Source organism: Tyto alba, unplaced genomic scaffold (assembly GCF_018691265.1).
Source record: "Tyto alba isolate M040663 unplaced genomic scaffold, T.alba_DEE_v4.0 Super-Scaffold_28, whole genome shotgun sequence".
In the NCBI taxonomy this organism is placed as follows: domain Eukaryota; kingdom Metazoa; phylum Chordata; class Aves; order Strigiformes; family Tytonidae; genus Tyto; species Tyto alba.
This window is the reverse complement of record NW_024881302.1, coordinates 10,356,844-10,377,705: the sequence shown is the minus strand read 5'-3', so window position 1 is coordinate 10,377,705 and position 20,862 is coordinate 10,356,844. Positions and strand designations below refer to the sequence as shown.

General features: G+C 41.5%; 1 protein-coding gene across 3 annotated transcripts in view; it reads left to right on the top strand.

Annotated features, from left to right (window-relative positions):
- The window catches only part of XYLT1 (xylosyltransferase 1), a 207,004-nt gene that overhangs the window by 48,726 nt on the left and 137,416 nt on the right, over positions 1–20,862 (top strand). For 2 of the 3 annotated variants that reach the window (XM_042798416.1, XM_042798415.1), the window contains exon 2: positions 5,112–5,150. The exons of the other annotated variant lie outside the window; for it this stretch is intronic. In XM_042798416.1, the coding sequence (XP_042654350.1) occupies positions 5,112–5,150 (39 nt within the window). The remainder of the gene's footprint in view (positions 1–5,111; positions 5,151–20,862) is intronic. 3 annotated transcript variants of the gene reach the window in all.

Below are 20,862 nucleotides of genomic sequence, written 5' to 3'. Positions count from 1 at the left end.
CCTGTGGTCTTCAAAGCTGAACAGAGCTGCAGGGGAACCTAAAAGGCACAGTCCAGAAGTGATGGAAGGGGCAGTGGGTAGAAGACATATCTGTAGGATTGGGTCCAGTGCAGCCAACAGCACTTTACTGAGTCTAAGCACTGGACTTTCCTGCAGTCAGTTTTGGACCCTGTTGTGGTTTGGGCCTGGTCGGCAGCCAACCACCACTCAGTGACTCTCTCTCCCTTCTCTTCCAGCAATAAGAAGGGACAGAGAGCCAGGCTTTTGGGGTTCGAGATAGGATGGGGATGGGGAAGAAAATCCCCCTTTATGGGCACGAGCAAAAGGCAGACTCGTTAGGGGAAGAAAAAGATAACATACATTTATTACAGACACTAACAACACGTAACAGAGTAGGACAGTGAGAAGCATTGCCACATCTTGAGAACACCTTCCCCCCACCCCTCCCTTCTTCCTGGGCTCAGCTCTGCTCCTGACATCTCTACCTCCTCCCCCAGCGGCACAGGGGCAGGGAATGGGGGGTGCAGTCACTGCTGCTGCTTCTTCCATCTTCAGTGGGGGGAGATCCTGGAACTTCTTCCCCCTGCTTCATCATGGTTCCCCTCTCACAGGAGACAGTCCTCCACAAACTTTTTCCAACATGAGTTTCTCCCATGGGCCGCAGCGTTCCCCACACTGCTCTGTCATGGGTCACTAACTTCCTCTGACTGGATTCCCTCCCACGGCTGCAGCCCTTCCCGAGCTGCTCTGGCGTGGGACTCCCCTGCATGCTGCAATCCTCCCAGTGCTGAATTACAGCAGCGGGGCTACCTCTTCCCACAAGACCTCAGCCTCCTTTGGGCACAGCACCTTTATCAATCAGGCGGAAGCCACAGGCCATAAATCAATGTCTGCTCCACCGTAGATCTTCATGGGTGGCAGGGTGGGGTGCCCTGCCATCTCACCACAGGATACATGGGGGTCTCTGCTCCAGCACACCTCCCCCCTCCTTTCTTCCTCCGTTCCTCCACTGACCTTGGTGTTCATGCAGCTGCAGCAACTCCTCCTCACAAGTCCCACTGCTCCTCACCACATCCCTTCTGAAATACGTTATCGCAGAGGTGCAGCTGATCGGCTCAGTTTCCAAACAGAGGTGGGGCAGACTTGAAGCTGGGGGAGCTTTGAGAAGCTTCTCACAGGGGGCCACCCCTATAGCCCCCTCCCCTGCCACCAAAAAACTCCATCATTCACTCAACCCAAGCCAGACCATCACCAAAAATACGTGTGATTGAGGTGTAGACTGAGTTACCATATTCAAACCTGTTGTCTTTTGAAATAGTGCTAGGAAAACATTTTTTGTGGCATGGGAGAGACATATCTTGTGGTTAAGTTTCTAGCAGTGATTTAGGGATTTCTGTCATATTTCCTATGTGACTTTGGAATAGTTTGTTTATTTGTCTGTACCTCAGTTCCTCTGAGTCTTCTCATCCTTTTGTTTTGTTTTGGAAAGGTCGCAGCCTCTCTGAAAACTGCTATCTTTTTCCTGTATGTGTGCAGGATATCAGCCCTTTATGAAGAATATGGTAACCAAACCCTAGACCAGAGTTGATGTACTTAGTGTCACCTTTCAATAGTAAACTGAGACTGACCCTGATCAATCTTTAAATGGGATAAATGTGTTGTGCCATTTATACAGCAATGTCACATCATTTACACTCCAGTTCCATTAAAGATTTCATTTGATCACAAGTACTGGAGATTAATGATTCATAGGACCTGAAAAATGGCAGTCTGAAATTTCAGATGGGATAATTGCTGATGTCCCCAGGGTTAATACAACTCCTGTGGTACTGTGGCAGGCTGCTGAAACCAGGTAGAGTTTAAGTGGAACATATATAGACCAAGGAAAACTTTGCTCAGAATGGTGCTGTTTTTTTCTGCTGTTTGTTCCTGCGTGTTTCCATGTATAGGCATAGATGAGTGATAACTTTGCTGTCTGACTCAGACCTTTCATTAGCAGCTAATAATCAATGAGAGCAGGCAGGTTGGACAAAGCAGAGATGTTGTACCTTAAAAAAACAAACAAAAACAACAGTGCATAGCCTCATCCTTCATAAGTGGGGTATTCCTATGCATGTTACCATACAGAACCATGCATCAGGCCGTGCACAGGAGGTGGAGAAGAGCAGTGGAATTTACCCAAATGTGACATATTTATTTGGCACTAGTGATGGGTGGATAGCTTTAAGGACATGCCTATTCCTGTAGTAAGAGTGAAAGCCTTTCTTCTAAGTTGCTGACATTGAGCTTGAATTTTAAAACTATTTTTTGCAGTTGAAAACTAAATTTGACTATGTTTATGTCATCCCTCCTTCTTCACCCTCCTCAGCTTCCTTATTTTCTCGCTTAAATTGGGATGAATTCTCTGTGATTGTGTTTTGGGGACCTTCAGGTCAGCTCTGAGAGCTGTGATGAGTGTGGTACTTGTAACTGCATGAGTGAAACGAAAAGTAGAGTGGGCAGTTGGGCACTGAGTGAAAGAAGTAGCCTCTGTGCAAGGCAGAGGTGGCATCCAGATACAAACTGGCAAAGTCTCTTCATCGTTGTTTCATAGTAAGTGGATGCTGAGAGGCGGCGATGTTGCACTGTATGCTGTTGCGAGAAAGGGGGAAAAAAACCCCAAACCTGCACCATGTCTAGCAATTCTGCGGGTACAAGGTGTGAGATGGGGAAGGAAAAATTTACTGGTTTGTTCCTACTTTTGCTCGTAAAAGCCAAGCTTAACTTTTTCCAAGATAATTCAGAAGCAAACACCATGATGTGTGTTCCTAATGACAGAGGGAAACAGACTCCCCTGCAATGCTACAGTACAGGTTCCCTGCACAATGGCTACAGTACAAGTTAATACAAGTAACCATAACCAAAATGAGGAGGAGGAAAATAAACAGGAAAAACTATATCATCACAGTTTAATTGGCCCATGCTGATGCACCATGTTCCACATGATGAAATAACGCCATTCAAAACCTGGGGTTTATTTACAATTTTATTTAGTCAAGAAAGCTTTTGAAATTATTAATTTCCAAAGGATATTGTTCTGTTCAGCAAGCCTTGGACTTCATTTGTCTGGCTTTTAAATAGTCTGAAGCCTTATCTATTACAGGAATCCCCTGATCTTTCCAGGATGTTTTATACATACAGTAGCTGCTTCCTCTTATAGAAATAATGTCTTTTGGAAGTGAACAGTACATACTGAAAAAGCTTTTGTCTGCAATCAGATTGGCAGCAATTGAAAAAATCCAGATGATCTCCCAAAGGGGAGTCTGTGCAGCTGGGCCATTCTTTGTTACAGTAGTATTTTACTCTTTCTATTTAAACATGTTTTGTATTCTATCTGCCACACACACCTGCCAGTATTGTGATCTTCCTGCTATGACATAAATGCAAGTGGGACATTGTAGGACAATGTTGTGACCAAACTAGCATCACTTAGAGTCCAGCTGCAAAATGGATGAGTTTATACCCGCTAAGTCTGTAAGAGAGAGGGTAAGAGAGGAGCTGTGAGTGCTGACATCATTTGTCTTTAGAAATGTAAAGCCATCCAAGGACAAGATTCCTCTCGCATCTTCTCTCACCTTAAGATATTTTTTTTCCCCCTAGCGTAGCTGATGACATGATAATTTTGATTTAACCGAGGTTTCTCAGTCTCCTTCCAGTCTTGGTATCATTTGTCCAGTTGTCAGATAGTATCTACTATGTGTGTATAATAATGGTGCTCTGGTGTTAGAACAGGTTGATGAAAGGTTACATCTAAGTCAGCAGTGTGACAGAGGTGATAGTGGACTCTTTTAGCTGGTCACAGTGTGCTGCCTGGCCCATGACTTACTGGGCAGAGAAAAGATGTATTGAGGGTTTCAAGGCCAATTTCCTCCTAGTCTTTTTTTTTCCTGGGTTGATAGCTTGTTTCTTCATTAGTGTATTTACAGTGAATGTTAAACCAAATGCTGCTTTATAAGCATAATTACAAGTAAAAGGAATATATAGTTTCTTGGAGGGAAGCCAGGTTTTTTTTAAATTCCGTTCTGTGGTTTAGCCAGAGTGGGAATCACAACAACCTGAGCATCTGGGGATATCAAAACTCAAAATTAGTCTCAGGAGCCTGATAATCTGACAGACAAGAATTTACTCTACTAAACTAAAGCTGTCTAATTTCGACAGATGTGATGGATTAAAGAGAAAGCATCATTGACCTGGTTCCACTCTGTTAGGCTTTCCAATTAAACAGGATGTTGTAGAAAGCAAGACCTTGCAGAGTAATACCTAGACCAGCAAGACTGAGGTTTTAAATGTCCCTTATACTTTAAAAGATGTTCCTTTTAAAGATTTTGCTTGAGTGCTAATCCCAGAGCACTAATGATGGAGTCTCCTGGAGGGATGTTATCTCTTTCTAACCTCTTAATTAACTGCCTAAAAAGACAATTTTGGTGCTTTTATGTTTAGAAGCTCTTTTAATGAAGTTTGAATACTCTGGCCAAGCCAAGTTAGGAGTTCAGATTTTGACATCAAGAAAGATGCCAGACTGCAGAAAATGCACACTGTACTTGCACATATAATGTGCAGAGCTGGAGAGTAACGTTCACCAGGGTGAAATTTTAGTGGGGAAAAAACCCAACCACGATGTAACTGCAGCTGTTGGGCACAGAAGTTTTACCAAGGAAGTGGTTGACCCCATCATCATCAAGTCCTGATCAACCTTCTGAAAAGGTTCTAATGCCTTGAAATTACAGGAACACCAGCCAATTGTAATCTAAGAAAGACATGTAACAAAGGATTAAATCAAAGATGCAAGGACCTGCATGTGGCCTAGAGTTTTTCTGTAGCTAATCTGTCTTTGATGTTACTCCAGTTACTGCAGCTTCCCTTACTCATCCAAATATTTTAGAGATCCTGTAATTTCTGTGCAATGGTAGGATGTCTGGAAAAGAAGGATCTCTTTAAAAAAAATAGTCTTCTGTCATCTTTGAGCAGGTGTGCTTGTTCTTAACATCTCTACTTTGGACCAATAATGGCTCAAAACACCTTCTTTTCCACTATTCCAGAGTAATGGCTGTTTCTGTCTGCTCTTTTTGTAGATTGAACCTCCTAGTCCTTACACCGGCTTGGAGACTCAGGTTAGTATCACCTACCCCTTCCCTCCCAACTTATTTCTTACAAGAGATTCTCTGAAAGTGAGGGCTGATCTGATGTTGCCTGGCATATTTATATTAACTGTGTCAGTGGCCCTGGAGAAGGTGCAACTCTAACAGCAGTAGCTCCCAGCGTGACTGATTGGGCAGGAAGAGAACCAGACTCTTTACAGTGGGTGCAGATGGTGAGGCAGGGACCTGGCGTACAGTTGGACAACAGCAGAAGTGACTTGTATGTATTAGAAGAGAGGATACAGTCCTCAGGGCAATGCAAGCATCCATTCATGGGATTCTCATTTCTTTTTGTATACTCAGTTTCCTAGCTTTTGTTATAATCCCCCGCTGCTAGTGTTTTACTCTAAAATACTGTTGTGCTGCATATTTCCTCTTTAGACATTACAGTGAATGGTAATGAATCCTTGGAGATGCCTGGCACCAGAAGGTCAAAGCAACAGAAGGGATTTTACAAAGTCACTGATGCTTTGATTTCTGTTTTCTAACAAGGCAGCATCATTGATTTCCGTTCTTGGTGATCTTTGGGAGACAGCAAAGGCAATGGTACTTGCATACCGAAGATGGCTGTTTATTCAGAACACACATTTCCAATGTCCTTTAGTGATTGCATAAATATTTCTACCTTTGTTTTCTGCTGGCCCTTCTCTGGGGAAACCTTTTGACTGTTTTGTTATTTGTTTCAACAAGACTACTACATCTTTTTTTATGGACCTCACTTTAGAGCCAAGCCTTTGTGAGCTGAAACTGGCAAGGAATGATCACACAAAGATTGTTATACACAGTGGCATTATAAAGTGCTGTCAGACACAGCGTACATGATAAAGTATTAATCCATGCATGATGTAGAACTAGAAATACACAGTAATAATGAAGACTTATTACTGACTTAAAATAGTATAAGAACATCAGTTTGTGTCAGTGAAGGTACTAGGGGAGAATGCATATGTTAGTATAAACAAGAGAATTTCACACCTGGAGGAGAAAGAAGTGTAAAGGAAGTGATCACCTCCAGCTGGTACAGCTGCCAGCTGCAGATTACTGGCTGGGGTGACGCCTTCAGCCCCAGCACACCATTTCTTTGTCCTGCCTTGCCAGTCTGCACCTTCCCTGACCTGCATGTCATTAGCTCTTCTGGATCATCAACTCCTTGCTAAGACTGTCAGCATGAGTGCCAGGTGATGCCAAAAGTTGCTGTGCTTTTAAGGGGCCTTAATATTTTTGGGGTCAGGGAGGGCATAAACCCTTTGTTTAATGAATAATTTAAGGTAGAAAGTAAGGGTGTTGATATTTCTTTCAGTGTTACTGAAAGCCAGTTCCCCTTCTGAATCCATTTTCTGTAGAAAGCGGCTTACTTCTGACCTTGAAATAGCTCAGGAACGCCAAGACCAACTTATTACAGGCAATACAGTACACAAGAACACCCAAATTTGCAGAAGTTTCCCTGCATGCTTTACTCTCTTACTTTTTCTGTGGGGGCAGATGGGAGCAGAGAGTAGCACTGCATTCATCTGAGACATGTTGAGTAGACTGGTGAGGGGCTTCTGTGCTTTGGTGGTTTCCTGCACAATGTTGGGATAAATCAGCTCATTTGAGAGTTTCTCTCTGCTGCCCTCTGGTTTCCTGTATTGGCTCTGGTTTGGTTGGTATTTTGAATATTGACATTCCAAACCGTACATTGAAAGAGGACCATATTCTGGAGGCCTTCTCATGAATTTTTCATATAATTCCCCCTCCTTTCCCTAGCCTTCCAGTCAGCTGTACAACTGTTGAAAATTTTACAGGTATGGCTGTAAGTGATCTTCTAAAGAGAGAATGGGTACTCTTCAAACCAGCTCAGCTTCAGTAGATCTCTGTGAATTCCTCTATAAAGATATATTTCGAGTTGTCTGTATGTGAACATAGGGAAAGCATTTACTTGAGAGCTAAGCAAGTGGTTTTGACTGACATTTTTCCAAGGAAAAGACAGTTTCTACAAACAAAATAATTTTTTCACAGTTCTTTCACCTATCAAAATACTTTGTTCTGATTGGACCTGCCAAATCACACTACTTGTGTTAATCAAACAGCACTATATTGGGGATTGGTCCGATTCCTTTACACCTATCTGTGCTGGGAGAACATGTCAAAAGATGATGCAGTCAAGCAGTTCCTGTTCTGTCTGTTCTTTTTTTGTAAGTGGGATTATATAGCTGACAAACAACTGTTCTTTAGTTTTTCTCATGTTAAATGGTGTGTAACAACTGTGAATCATGTAATGTATAAATATGGTGCAGCAGATTAACAGCTCTTTAATTAGCTGTGTTCAAGGGAGTAATACGTGGCTAATTTATTTGCACTGTGTTGCAAAATGATACTCATCTAGGGTGAAACCCAGAAACATGGTCTTTACTGTATTGGAAAAAATATTTTGCAAACAAACCTCCCATTTCCTGACTCTAAATCTCACTGTGTGCTAATGCCAAAACCAGATACCCCTGAGTATCCTTGAGGTGTTTGATAAGGTCGTGTTGTCAGGATTCTTTTGGAGGGCTCAGGAGTGTTTGCGCTATGATGCAAAGAGAAGCTGAGTGTAATTTGGAGAAAATGAAGAAAACAGAATGAAAGCTATTTTCAGCAGCTTAGATGGCTGTACATTACATCTGAAACAGCTTTGACTCTGTCTTAGACTACTTTTCTCATGATTTCAGAAGTTATCTCCATTGATGAGATTGTGGCTGTTTGCATTTCACAATTCCTATCCTTCATTTCCCAGAAATAACAGGAGCCAAATGTAATGGCTTCAGCTGCAGTTAGCCCAGTGATAAATTTTGGCTCGTTTTTTCATTCCCTTGAAGCAATGGAGTTTGTGATTGTCTTTGTGATAGAGAGATCATTATTGGTCTCCTTCCAAAGCTTTAGCTTCGTGTGATTGGATATTAGGGAGCCTCTAAGTCTTACTGATACAGGGCCACGGGGTACTGCAGCTGGTGGAGGGAGTGGAGCTCTGTGTAACAGGTAATGGGACTGAATAATTGGTGCAGCAATTGCAGTCCTTACTGCCTTCACCTTTGGGAGGTAAACCCTGCCATGTGTTTTCCTTTTGCCAGTGCTATCCCCAGCATGAGTGTGCAGCAGTGCTTGCCCCATCTGAGGGATGCGCAGCTAAGCCTGTGGCAGGCAGATGTGCACCCTTGTGTTCGTGTGGCAACTGGCTGCTTTTCTGCTGCTTGGAGGTCAGCAGCATTGCTTCTAAGCTTATGGTAATAATAATAAAAAAAAAATTATAGTACTTCTCAGAATATAGAATACCAATTTTTCCTTTGTTGTTAGGAGTCAAAATAGGAACTGATTTTTGCTGTGCAGTTTCCTGAGGGTGCTTTCACTGGGGTAGTTTTTGTGAGAGTAGCTGGTGGCTTTCAGCCTCCCTTTAAAGGGAGGGTGCAGTTCCCAGGTGCTACTGAAGTGTGAAACTTGGAGACTGCTGACATAACATGTGCAGTGAGAATCTAAACATGAGAACTGTGTGTAATGCATATGCTGCACCGGGAGGATTTCAGCTGGAAAGTTACCTTAGCCAAGGGGGCACATCAGTCCAGAGGATTACGTTGGCAAAGAGCCAGGGTGAAAGATTCTTTGAAGGCCTCTTCCCATGGAACAAAAGTGCTATCCCAGGTTGGTGCCATAAATATTGATGTTTGAGTATAGGCAGCAGTGTGCTTCTCCTAACACAGCAAAACTCAACTGCATTTTCATACCCTTCCATAATTAGGGTGTACCCTGCCTGCAGCATAGTGGCTCAGAGCCTCTTACCTGTGTCAGCCTCTTGTTTCTGAGAACAGCTCAGACGCTGATTGCTCCCAGACAAAATGTACCTTTTAACAGTAGTGCCTTTAAAGAGACCAGGGGAGAAGACTGCTTGTTACTGTCCTCTCTACCATTTAATTTATTTAAAAAGCTAGCACTTTTTAGAATGACAGTGTCCTGCCCTGGAGAGTGTTGTGTAAGGAACAAAAATTGTCATATTAAAACGCATCTAGTATCCTGTAATTCCTTTCTCTAAAAATGATTTCTGGCTTAATTCAATAAAAGACTCAGAACTGAAGGTTAGGAGTGTGCCACTCTGTGGGTGTTGCATTTCATAATTAAGTGGCTGTCCGTGTGTTTGTTGCAAGCACCTGGCAAGATGCCTTTGTCACTGGGTACAAGTCAAATAACTTCATTACCTATAGGACTCTGTAAATAATCATGTGATCAGTTGTTTGACCTTTAATTATTTCTTCTGTTCAACCCAGAAATTTAAAACCGTAACCCTCAGCTCATGGTGCCAAGAGGGACTCAGGTTTGTGATCTGCCCTTGCAGCCTGCAGGCAGGAGAGAGGCAGTCCGGAGGCAGGCTGCTGCCTGGAAAGCTCACACACCTTTTCCTGGTTCCTGTCTGGGAATGATGGGGTGCTGTCAGCCCTGCTTGGATCCAGAGCACAGGTATGGCAGCAGCAGCAGCCGTACAAGTTACCTAATCACATGTCTTAAAATGGAGATGAGTGCCTTTGCAGATAAGTGAGCATTTTGCCTTTTGTGCAAAGGCTTGGTCAGCACCTGCTTCACTGGGGGCTGCACAGTTGATTTCACCCCAGTACCATATAATCAGCATTTCCCAGTAAGAGTAGATAAGAATTGCAAACTTAAAGATACTATATCCACTACTAAAAACAAGAATAGAAACACTCCCTGTGTAATTTGTTAGAGTATCATATGGAAAAGAATCACAGAATAATGGGGAAACTGTTCTTTAAAAGAATATGACTAAAAATAATACTCTGAATCTTCTGCATCCGTGGTTTTGGCTGTGTTTGGGACTACTTCCTGTGTCTGCTGGTTACCTTGCAAGATAGAAACTTGAGGATTTTTCCAGTTTTAGTCAATATTTATGAAAAAAACATGAATCCATGAATCTTGGAACCTCTAGAAAAAGAGCATCTTGCAATTTTTGTGGCAAGATGATTGTGATTGGTAACACCATAATCATGGAGTATTTCATAAAATCATGTTGTGAAGATAAAATAAACTTCTAGGGACTTGCTTTTCAAAATGCGGATAAATATTTTTCTTTCAGCTGATTAGTTTGGGGGGTGAGAAGGGGCACATGGCATTTCATAAGGTGCTGAAGTGAGCGAAGAGCTGCAATGCCTCTGGGATATATGGCCACTGGGGAGTATTCTGCAATTTCTTGTGGTGATTGTGCTCACTTTAATTGAGGATTTTGTATTCTGCTGTCAAAGTGAAAAGGAAACAGTGTTTTTTCCTTTCTGATGAGTAACATGAATATACAAGTAGAATGCATGAGATTACCTCTGAAAACTTTGTAATGTAGTCCCAAAGAAACATCCAAGGCAGTCAAACTGCTGAGCTGTTACTGTCTAATAATCAGATACACTGATTTTGACAAAGATAAGCCCAGAAACACAGCAGCTAGAAAAGTCTCCATTGTTAAATCACACAAGAAAGAATTTAAGTCTTCTTAGGAGAATGAGTCTCTCAAATGTATCAGCTAAGTGGGTCCTTTTTGGATGTAGGTGAGAAATACTCTGCAGCATTAGCTGGATATTATTGCATTGAAGATACTTTGGTACAGTCTCATGCAACATTTTGGAAAGTTTAACTTTTGTTACACATGCAGTCATTGTATGTGATTTGGCCATGTACATAGAAAAAGGAAGAAAGGGGGAGCATCTGACTTTGAACTTGCATCTCTAGTCCCTGTTTTCTGTTTTATTTCTATGAACAAACTGTGAGAAGGCCAGTGGAGTCCTTTGCAGCAGTCTGTTGCATGAAGAGGGTACACACCATGTGTCACTTGATTCCTTCCTACCAATGCTATGAAACTTGAATTTTATATGAAACTCCTTTTTTTGTTTTGTTTTGTTTTTTTTTTTTTTTAAAAAAAAAGATAGAAAAAGAAAAAAAAAAAACCTTTATATAAAGCTTTCTAACATAGGTAGAGAAAAAAGAAAAAAAAAAAGCACCTACCTATCAGCTCAGTGAACTGGGTGCTGTGTAATAATGCAATTATTTTTTCTTGTTCTTTGGAGGGCATTTGATTTTTTCCTGCATGTTTTCAGTCTGCTTAGTGCTTGTAAAAGCTGTGCCATAGACAGCACTGAGAATTAAATCTCCTCTTCTTGAGGCACAGCCTAGACAAACTTCCCAGACTCAGCACCTGTGGAAGGGAACTTCTGTGATGGATGGGATATTTTTGACTCTTCTCTGAACTCTGCATCCAGAGCTCACAAAGCATCCTTACTGACATTTAATTGAGCCTAAACCACAGATCGTATTCTCTGGATATCAGCTGTGGGTTGGTTTTGGTTTTGTTCCCAGAAATACTGCTGACCTGCCCAGTGGGTTGTCTGTCCTTTTCAATACTCATTTGAGAAAATATTCTTGTCCTCTCTAGAAATTCAGAAGTTTCTAATTGTCCGTAAGTCCATTCATGCATGATGCAGCTTCAGGAACATGAGGTGCTCTCATGGAGTTATCTTTATTTATGAATATTTTTAACAGTACACCTACCAAAGCCTTATGTTCCCAAGCTAAGATCTTAAAAAGATAAGAGAATTGTGATGTTTCCCAGCAGAAGTTGATTTGCCTGTACTCTTTTAATTTGCACAGCATTCAAAATGCTTACCAGCAATAGCTAATCACCAAACGGTTTGTTATGAACTTGTCCTTGCTATACAGTGAAGTTATTGTATGCTGTCATGTTCTGTACTTCAGATGACATCACAGAACAGGAAAATTCTTGTTTATCCAGAACAATGATAGCTGGGCTAAAGGATAAAGATTAATATTTGATAGCATGAGGTCCTACTGATGACTTAAATAAAGCTCTAACGCAGAACTGTTCTGATAGCAAATAGAGAATTGTGCTAGCAAACCAAAATATTCCAAGACTAACTGAATCCTTGCATATCTGTTGCCATTCTTCAAGTGAAATACATCTGGAAGTTGTTCCAATAAATATATTTAGAAGTAAATAAGTACTTCATATCTCACAGATTGCAAATACAGTATATATTTGTGGCAGTTGCAGTATTGCAGTGAGGGGCTGTTAAAGAGTTTTACAGCTGTTTCCTTTCTCCTGTGCATCCTTTGCTGTCAGAACAGCAAGATAGAAATTCCCATGTTATTTTCCAGTTCAATGTTAGGTAGCTCTCCATTCAACACCTCCTAAGCTCACATTTAAGAGCATGCTTAATTAAAATCACCCACTTAAGTACATCTGACTTCAGGGAGGATGTCCTACTCTGTGTATCAGGCCTTCATTTCTTACCTAAAACCGAATTTCCTTTGCAGTAGTTTAAAATAGATTTTTATCTCTGGAGCCCTTTTACATACGGTGGACTGGATCATCTGGTGAGTAATTCACTGTGCCTCTCCTGACTGAAGTGGAGCAGCGTGGGTTTATCCTGGCTGAGGAGGTGACTTATTGTTTTAACGTGAGCAGTGAGTAAATGCAGGTCGACTTGCCGGCCTTCAAGTTGCCAGCGTGAGTGGTGCGTAGCTGTGGAAGGTTGTGCAGCGGGCAGAATGAAAAGCTACATGCAGGTGACCAGTGTCTGATGCTACCGCTTGTGTGGCGTTCTCTGTGCAGCATTTCTTGGGAGACATCTGGGATGCATTTCGCATTGGGATTGGTTTGAAATGATACTGAAATGTGGGGTCTGTTTCTGGTTTATTTAATTTTCTGTAACAGCTACCAGTAAATGCAACTGCAAAGGCTTTTGTGATGCAGCTTCCCCCCTTCCCTCCCCCCTGGCAATTTTATCTTCCTCTGGGATTAGACCTCAACCTTTTAAATAGCTCTTGTGTAGCAGAGTGTTTTAAAGTGATAATTCCATTTTTGAGGCAGTGAAGCATAGTACAGAAAATAAAAATCCACAAATAATTTACTAAAAACAATCAGATAGTAATTGGATAAATATAGACATGCACAGCTGTGTTTTGCATGCAGCGTTTTCCAGATCTAGTTACAATAATTTTGTAGTCAGAGGAACTTCAAAGTGTCTACATCCACTTTCATGTATCACACTGAGAATTTTTTCTGGTTTTGTAGTTACCTAGTCCTTCAAGTACTGGAGACCACAGTACAATGAGAACATACTTCTAAAGCTGTTCTCTGTTTACAGAAGTAGGACAAATTATGTGGAAGGGTTTTTTGCTCGTATGCCTGGGCTGCTGCACAGATCACACGTGCACTTTTTCACATTAACCTTCCTCCTCCTATGACTGGCTTGTTTTACAGACTTGTTGACGTGGATTTGCAGTCACTGTAATTTTGCCTCATTGTCAGAGTTCACTGGTATTGCCAAAAGAGGAATTAACTGGACTGTAGTCTGGCAATATAAGTGTATTGATAGATGGTAAATCCAATGGAGATGTGGAGGTGACATCTGTATTATATAGTCCTGTGTTTTGTGTTCTGACTAGGAAAATGACTGTACTGCTGAAGCCAAAGCAAGATTTAAAAGAAAGACACAAATGTTTTATTGTCTTGGCTTACAACAATGTTTACTGCCACAGTTGATGATGCTGAGGCAGTGGGCTGGTGAGTGACAGTGGGTTGGTTGTCACTCCCAAGGGTGCTAGCTGGACATTGCGCAAGTGATGGAATTTGTCTGAAAACACTTTCCATGGGAAATTAGGAAGTAAGCTAGTACTTGATTACTTGAAAAGTTCCCTATAGTTGATCTCCAGGAAAAAGAAACCAAAATTGTCACTTACTGATATGGACCCTTGTTAATACTGGTGGGAACTGTGTGGTTCAATGTCATTTCCATGACTGAAAATCTTGTGATGGCCCAGACCAAACGGGACATATTGGCTATGGAAACAGCATGTCACCAGCTGCTCTCCCTCCCTTTCAGGACTTCTTGTGGCATCCCAGTCATGGTGACAGGGGTGGCCCTGGCCGTGAACCATTGCATCCAGTCAGATAGGCAGCCCTGCACTCCTCTATCAGTTATGTTTCGACTGCATCCAGCCACAGCAAGCTATGTGTTAGATAAAGCTATGTGAAGAGTCTGAGCAATTGGAAGCTGTGTCCAGTAATCAACAGAGTATCTGAATTTGAAGCTTGCATTTCAAAGCTAAAGCCAGACCCGGTATTATTGCCTAAGCTCCATGTATTATGTGTGTGTAGAGAGCTGACAGCCTCAGAACAGGATTAGCAAAATCTGTCACGCAGTTAAAATACTGAGGATGTGAGATTTCTGAATCTTTCACCACTGCGGCCCTTGGGCAGAGCCGTAATGTGCCCTCTCTGGCTGTTTGGCAGTTGTAGCCCATCACCCCAAAGCGTTCCATATGTCTATTCTCAGAGCATAACAAAACCAAATACAACACCCTGCCAAGGCTTGCTTCTTTCTGTGAAAGGTGGGGGATTTTTCCCCCCGGAGGAGTGCTCACCTGAGGCATGGGAGCCCCAGAGGGACCCTCTCTTTAGGCTGGGAGAGCACAGTCCCTCTGTGCCAGTGTCCCAGGGTGCTCTGGCCACACCACCCTGTGCCACCCCAGCGGGGTGGTGGGACTTCAGGTGTGTAAGCTGTGCTGTCCCTCAGGGGAAGGGTCAGTTCCCTGCTCCTTGTTGCAGGATGGTTTATCTGTTTTGTATGTGCTGCTAAACTGGAGAAAAAAATCTGCAGTTTTAAGATTTGAATCAAGATGAAAATAGTGGTTGGGGAGCCTGTGGTGCTGGCATCTGTTAGGTAGCAAGTGCCAGGTGCTGACATTTGTAATGGGTTAATAATTTGTATGCATTACAGCAAAGCCAGGTTTGAAGAGGAACTTCCAAGAAGAGTCGTGCTACAAGCAGGTTTGATAAAAGCAGAGCTCCTGGCTCTGCTTGGAGAGAAAGCTTTAAAACAACTGTAGCCCTGAAATAGTTTTCTTCTTGATGTTTATGTGTAATATAATTGTTTATATATATTATTCCATGACTTCTCAGGAATCAGAAATCATTTTTATTACTATTTATTTGTGTCTACGTCTTTTGGCATTTAATTGTGCTTTATCCTATGTAGTAAATGTTACCTCATGTTTGTAATTGCTTATAATATGAATGTCTTCTAATGTTTGAGTTTACATACAGCAAACAAAATATTTTTAATAAATGCTGATAATAAAATCATGATATCAGAAGAGCAAGCACTTACTGCCTATAAAATGACACTAAGTTCGTTATTTGCAAATTATCTAGATGCTAATTTGCTTGTGGTTTTCAACAGCATTTGGTTTCTTGTTAGGCAGGAAATGTGCAATGCTCTATCACTGCTTCCAGAGCACCCTTCTGGCAGCTCGGAACTTTTATCACAATGCTTGATAGCTGGACAAAGTGTCTTACAAAGGTCAAAGAGTTAGTTTTGACTAATACTTAAAAAAAAAAAAAAAAAAAAAGCAAAGCAGCAAAAGAATTTAAATAACAAATCAATGAAGATTTATCAGTAAATGTCAGATCAGGCTCATGATAATCTTTCTCAAGGCCTTCTGCCTATTCCTTTGCCTGTGAAAACGCAGAAATACAGCATAAGTGAAGGTCATTGTCTTCTAATTTTAGACATCAAACTGATGACTGACATACTTTTCTCATTGATTGTTTATTCTGCAGTCGAATAGCTTTGTATTCTTTATAGCCCAGACTTTCAAAACTGGCACAGATATAAAACTGTTGATGTTTTTTTATCTGTACAACCAGGTCTCTGCTCCAGACTTCTTGTGTCACCCTGTGCAGGAGTCCCTTTCTGACTCTCATGGTCATATGGCAGCTTGGTAGCTTGCACCAGAAAGTGCTTGGCAATGTGCAAGTGCTGTTACTGTTGCTGATTTGGTCATTTGTGTGGAAGATTTAGCACATGTATAACTTGGCCCTTCATAAGGAAATTATTTAGTTCAGCATGGTGGGGTTTATTTAACAGGTACCTGATAGATTGCAGATTGTGCTGTGCAGGAGGAGCTGCCCCAGTTGCAGCTGAGGAGGTCTGCAGATTTTCAGCAGGTGGATGTTTGCTGGGCAGAGCTCCTCTGAGCTTCCTGTGGGAGGGCTGTGAATCCTGGTGTGGCTCCAGCTCACCTGAGGCAAACCAGTGGGCTTGGAAAGTCCAAAAGCTTCAGAGGAACTAAAACTCAAATGAAACCCTTGTTCAGGATCATACTCTGCAGTAGTGACCACGAGGAACTCTTCTGCAGGAGATGTATATGAGTAGCTTATGTATTTGACAAAGCGACTGGCCCCTGTCTCCATAGAAAGCAGAGGTTTCTGGTATGTGGCTGTTTCTTATGACACCAGAGGCTGTAAGTTCAGATCATGCCCATTGCCTGTAGTTCACCTCAAGTGACAGCAAAATGCTGAGTGACTTCTGTGCAGTTAGTGGAGCCTGTGCAGTGCCTGTGAATCCAGGAGTGTGCAGACCTCATTCATGTTACAGACATTTATAGGTTGTGTCTGGATATGTATTACATATAAAAATATTTTTAATATAAATTTCCAACTGTTTTGTCTTGTACTAACATTGATATTTTTGTCAAATTCTAGTTCCAGTTTTACCCTGTATGTGGTACATCACAATATACACACTGGTTTGGAAGCTGTTTGTTTATCGTGCAGTGAAGGAAGTTAGTTAAGACCTGTTTTGTTTTATTTTTACACAGAGTGCCAGTGTCATGACAGATCCACGGGTCTATGCCACTTTTGACCATTATCTGAAAATTCATTCGGAAGGCCATACTGTTAAAATATGTGAGCATTATTTCAAATTACATTTACTCCAGAGTGAATTGGGAGGCTTTGGCATAGTGCCTAGTTTACACTAAGCCTGCCAGCAGAGGAAGTTAATCAAGAATTGTTGGTCCAAGGTGAATTCTTGCTCTGTTTTAGCTTGAATGATTTTCCACGGTAGACAGTCCGACATCTTGATCTAATCTGTTCAACTCCAGGATTAGGTTGTGTATTTTCAAAAGCATGATTTCCTTGAAGATGCTCCTGAAACAGCCAGCTGAGTCTGTCTGCTCCCTCATTCCCAGCTGTGTTGCTGGGTACAACCACAAACTCCAACACCACATGTTGGCATCATTCAGAAAATGTCATCTGTTTGCTGTGCTGAATTTGTTCCACGTGAGGGACTGTGAGCCTGAGGCTCCCCCGTGGGAGAGGGGGCATTGCAAAGAGTTGGTCAAGGACCCAGGGTGTCCTGACTGGAGATTTTAGTTTTTTATTTGGGTCATCAAACCCCCTAAATCTTAGCCAGTCATGAAAATACAGTGTTAGCAAGCTGTGGAAGGTCATTCTGGGAAATTCAAGCTGTAGAGGGTCAACAGAGCTTGCCACTTGAATAAGAGTGAGGTTTGCTGTCTGGCAGAGATGCTCCTTTCCCAAAAGAATGTTTATTATTTCTTTAAGGGTCTGTGTCCATCTTCAGACCTTCCTGCCCTCCCTTGTCACTTCCTGACATAACTGTCGTGGCTCTGACAACATGTTCTTTTTCTCCCTGGCTTCATGTTCTTAATTAGGTTTTAACTTTTTTCTGATGTTTTTCAAACAGATTTCTCTTGTTTAATGTCTGTGTTCCCTCTGTGGCAATTTCTTTTGTTCCCTATATGTAAATGTGCTGGCTGGAGTAGAACACTTTCTTGATGTCCTGATTTCCATTTTTGTCTGTCTTAGTTATTCAGAAATAAACAATATCACAAAGTATTTTGACATCTGAAACAATACAGTGGGGGTTAAATTGTCAGTGCTATTTACTTGGAAATTGCAGTATTCTACTCAGATTCAAAATTATAAGACTTAGGCTGAAATTAGACTTGTAGCTTGTCTTTTTAGTTATGAAACTGTTGTTTTCACCAGGTATTTTGAAATCTTGCATGATTGTATGTTTCCACAAGGGAAAATAATTTACAGAGCTGGATAATAACCCTTACCCAGTAAAACACAGCACAACTTGCAAGTTAGGCAGTTGCATCTATGTAAATACTCACATGCTTTGAATTGAAGATGTTAAGTTTTTCCCCGAGTCTGGCCCCTGATGCAAAAACATTTGCTTATAATTTCAGTGAATTGGCTTTTGCTGTCTCAATAGGCTTTTTAATTATTTATTGTCAGTAATGCTGGAAGGGAGTGAATTTTGAAGATGCATGTACTGTAAGTCAAAGCATGCGAACAACTGCATTAAAATGCCTGCTTCAGCATTTGATAGGGAGGAAGGATCCATTAGGCCAGTCACAATCACGGGTATGCCAACGCTGTGCAAAGATCTACAGAGAAATTTCTAAAAATGCTGAAGTGTGTTTGCCAGCGTGCTTAAAGGTAGCCATCTCTCATTCTCTTTGAATGAGACCCATAGAGCTGAGTAGGAAAAACTTTTCTTAGCAGTTGCAAGTTTTAGAGATTTAAAGTGGTTTTTCACTTCAGAACAAAACCAGTTCAGTATTTTCATAAAAGGTGAGCAGGAGATACTCCTTAAACGCAGTGCTGAGTTATGCATGCATGTACCAGAGAAGTCCTAGAGGTTCAGGCTTCTCCCTGCTGACTTGCTGCCAAGCAGGAGGCTGTGTGAATAATGGCAGTCACCATGTAATACAAATTTCAGAGGGGTCTTTTTCATCCAGCCTTTGGAGCATAGTTGAAATGCATCCTAATGATGGAGAGAAGTAGCATGTGTCCTGCAAACTCCTGGTCTTAAGCATCCATATATTCCCCAGAAATTCTTTGGGGAAAAAAGGAAAGGTTAGAGTGGGAATTTTATTTTCTCAGTCTCCTAGATGGCATGTTTTTGCCATAAACCTCAACCATGCAATAGAAGAGAGTGTCTGCCCAGAGGGCCAGTGTGCCTCAGTCTGAGAAATATCGAAAACACGTATTTCAGTGAGGGTCAGAGCTCTGGCTCAGAGGCTGGGCGGTAGAACAGAAGTGGTAGGTGGTATCTCTGGAAATGCGAGTGCCAGGTAGTGTGACCAGTAGCCAGAGGCAAAGTCTTACATTACAGGTTTAATTAAAGAGTCTCAGGGAATATGGATCGTCTGAACATTACAACGCTCAGCAGGAACTTTGAGTCAAAGCCAAAAGATAATAAGAATTAAACCACATTTTAACCAGGTACATTACAAGGATTTATATTCTTTGCTGGAACTGAATAATGCATTACTGTAGTGCTGTAACTAGTGTTATATATGACCATATAAAATGTTCTGATCCTTTCAAGCACTTAATAATAAGGAAAAACTGAAGTATGTTTTCCAACTATCCCACTTTCATAGTTTTTTCCAAGTTTAAAATTGTTTTTGGAACATAGCCTGGAAAGAACAATTACACTAGCATCGTTATTTTACAGAAAATTTGCATAGTTTACTTCTACACAGGTATATAAAGATGTAATGGTACTAGATGTAGAAGGATAGCTGTGAAGTGCTTTGCTTTTCTTTGCCAAAATCTCATTTAAGCATGAGATATCATCTCAGGGATTGAGAACAAACTTGTAATTTCAGAGCAAAATATGAAAGCTGCTTCTATAGTTGAAACTTCTGTTATGTGTAACCAGGAACTAACAAAATAGGAAACAACAAATAGCTTAAAAGAAAGAATATCTTGTGTCTGCATAATAAAGCATATGTACATCTTAGCAAGAAGGCAGAAAAAGAGGAGTCATCACAGTCTTTATCTATCACCATCTGATCAGGTGGAGGAGAAATGGAGTCACAGACCAATTGCAGTATCTTTTTCAAGATCCCACTGTGAGTCACTAGCCAGGTCACTAAGTTTATTGGGCTTTTTGGTTCTCTTCTCCTGTGAATGCTATTTGACAACCACTTTCCCTTGCAGCCCTTTATAAGGGCAATCTGCTTCTTTTACTGATTGCTGCTGTTGATTTCTAGGCAGTGCAGGGTGCTAAAATAAGTTTTGAAGTTTGTCGTAGGTAAATGAGGTTAAAGAAATGGAGCTCAATGAAAAGAATAATTCTAGCTCTGGAAATGAAGAGAATAAAAAGGTGACAGTTCGGGATGACTGAGCATAACAGATGATGAACCCTCAGTTGAGTCTCTGAGGTTTCTAGTGTTTAAGGTCTGAAAATCCTCTGCGAGCTTTGAAGATTTCACCAAATTCATATACTAAGCTGAGGTAGGGCCGTGATTGTTCATGTGCATACCTGTCTACCTCTGTTAAAAGAACTGATGCTTGGATGAGAGAGAGCTGTACCGGCAGACGATACAGCTGCACTGTCCTGGGCTTGTCCTCAGATGGCAGAGGGTAAGGGAGGGTTTTCAGGAGGTGCTTCCCACCTGTCCCTGTGGTGGTATTTTCATAACAAAAGCCAACACAATGTTTGTAACATTTATGTGCCCAGGTTGGTTGTTCCTTGAGCACCTGATCATTTCCTCCAAGGTACGACTGTGCTAACTGGGCTTTTTCCACAAGGACGTCTACTAGAATTTTACTTTCCTTCTAATTAACTTTGAGCTAGCCTTCCAAACTGTTCCCATGACACGTGTCTAAAGCAGAACTGCTGTGTAATCTGTAAAACCATATGTAGGTAGAAGGCGTGTATATTTCCCCTTTCATTGGTCTCAAATAACTTTTCCTAGCAGATTTTCTGCACTGTAGCCCAAACTTTCAGATGTTTCCCAAAAAATTGAAAAGGCCTTGTCTTGGAAAACT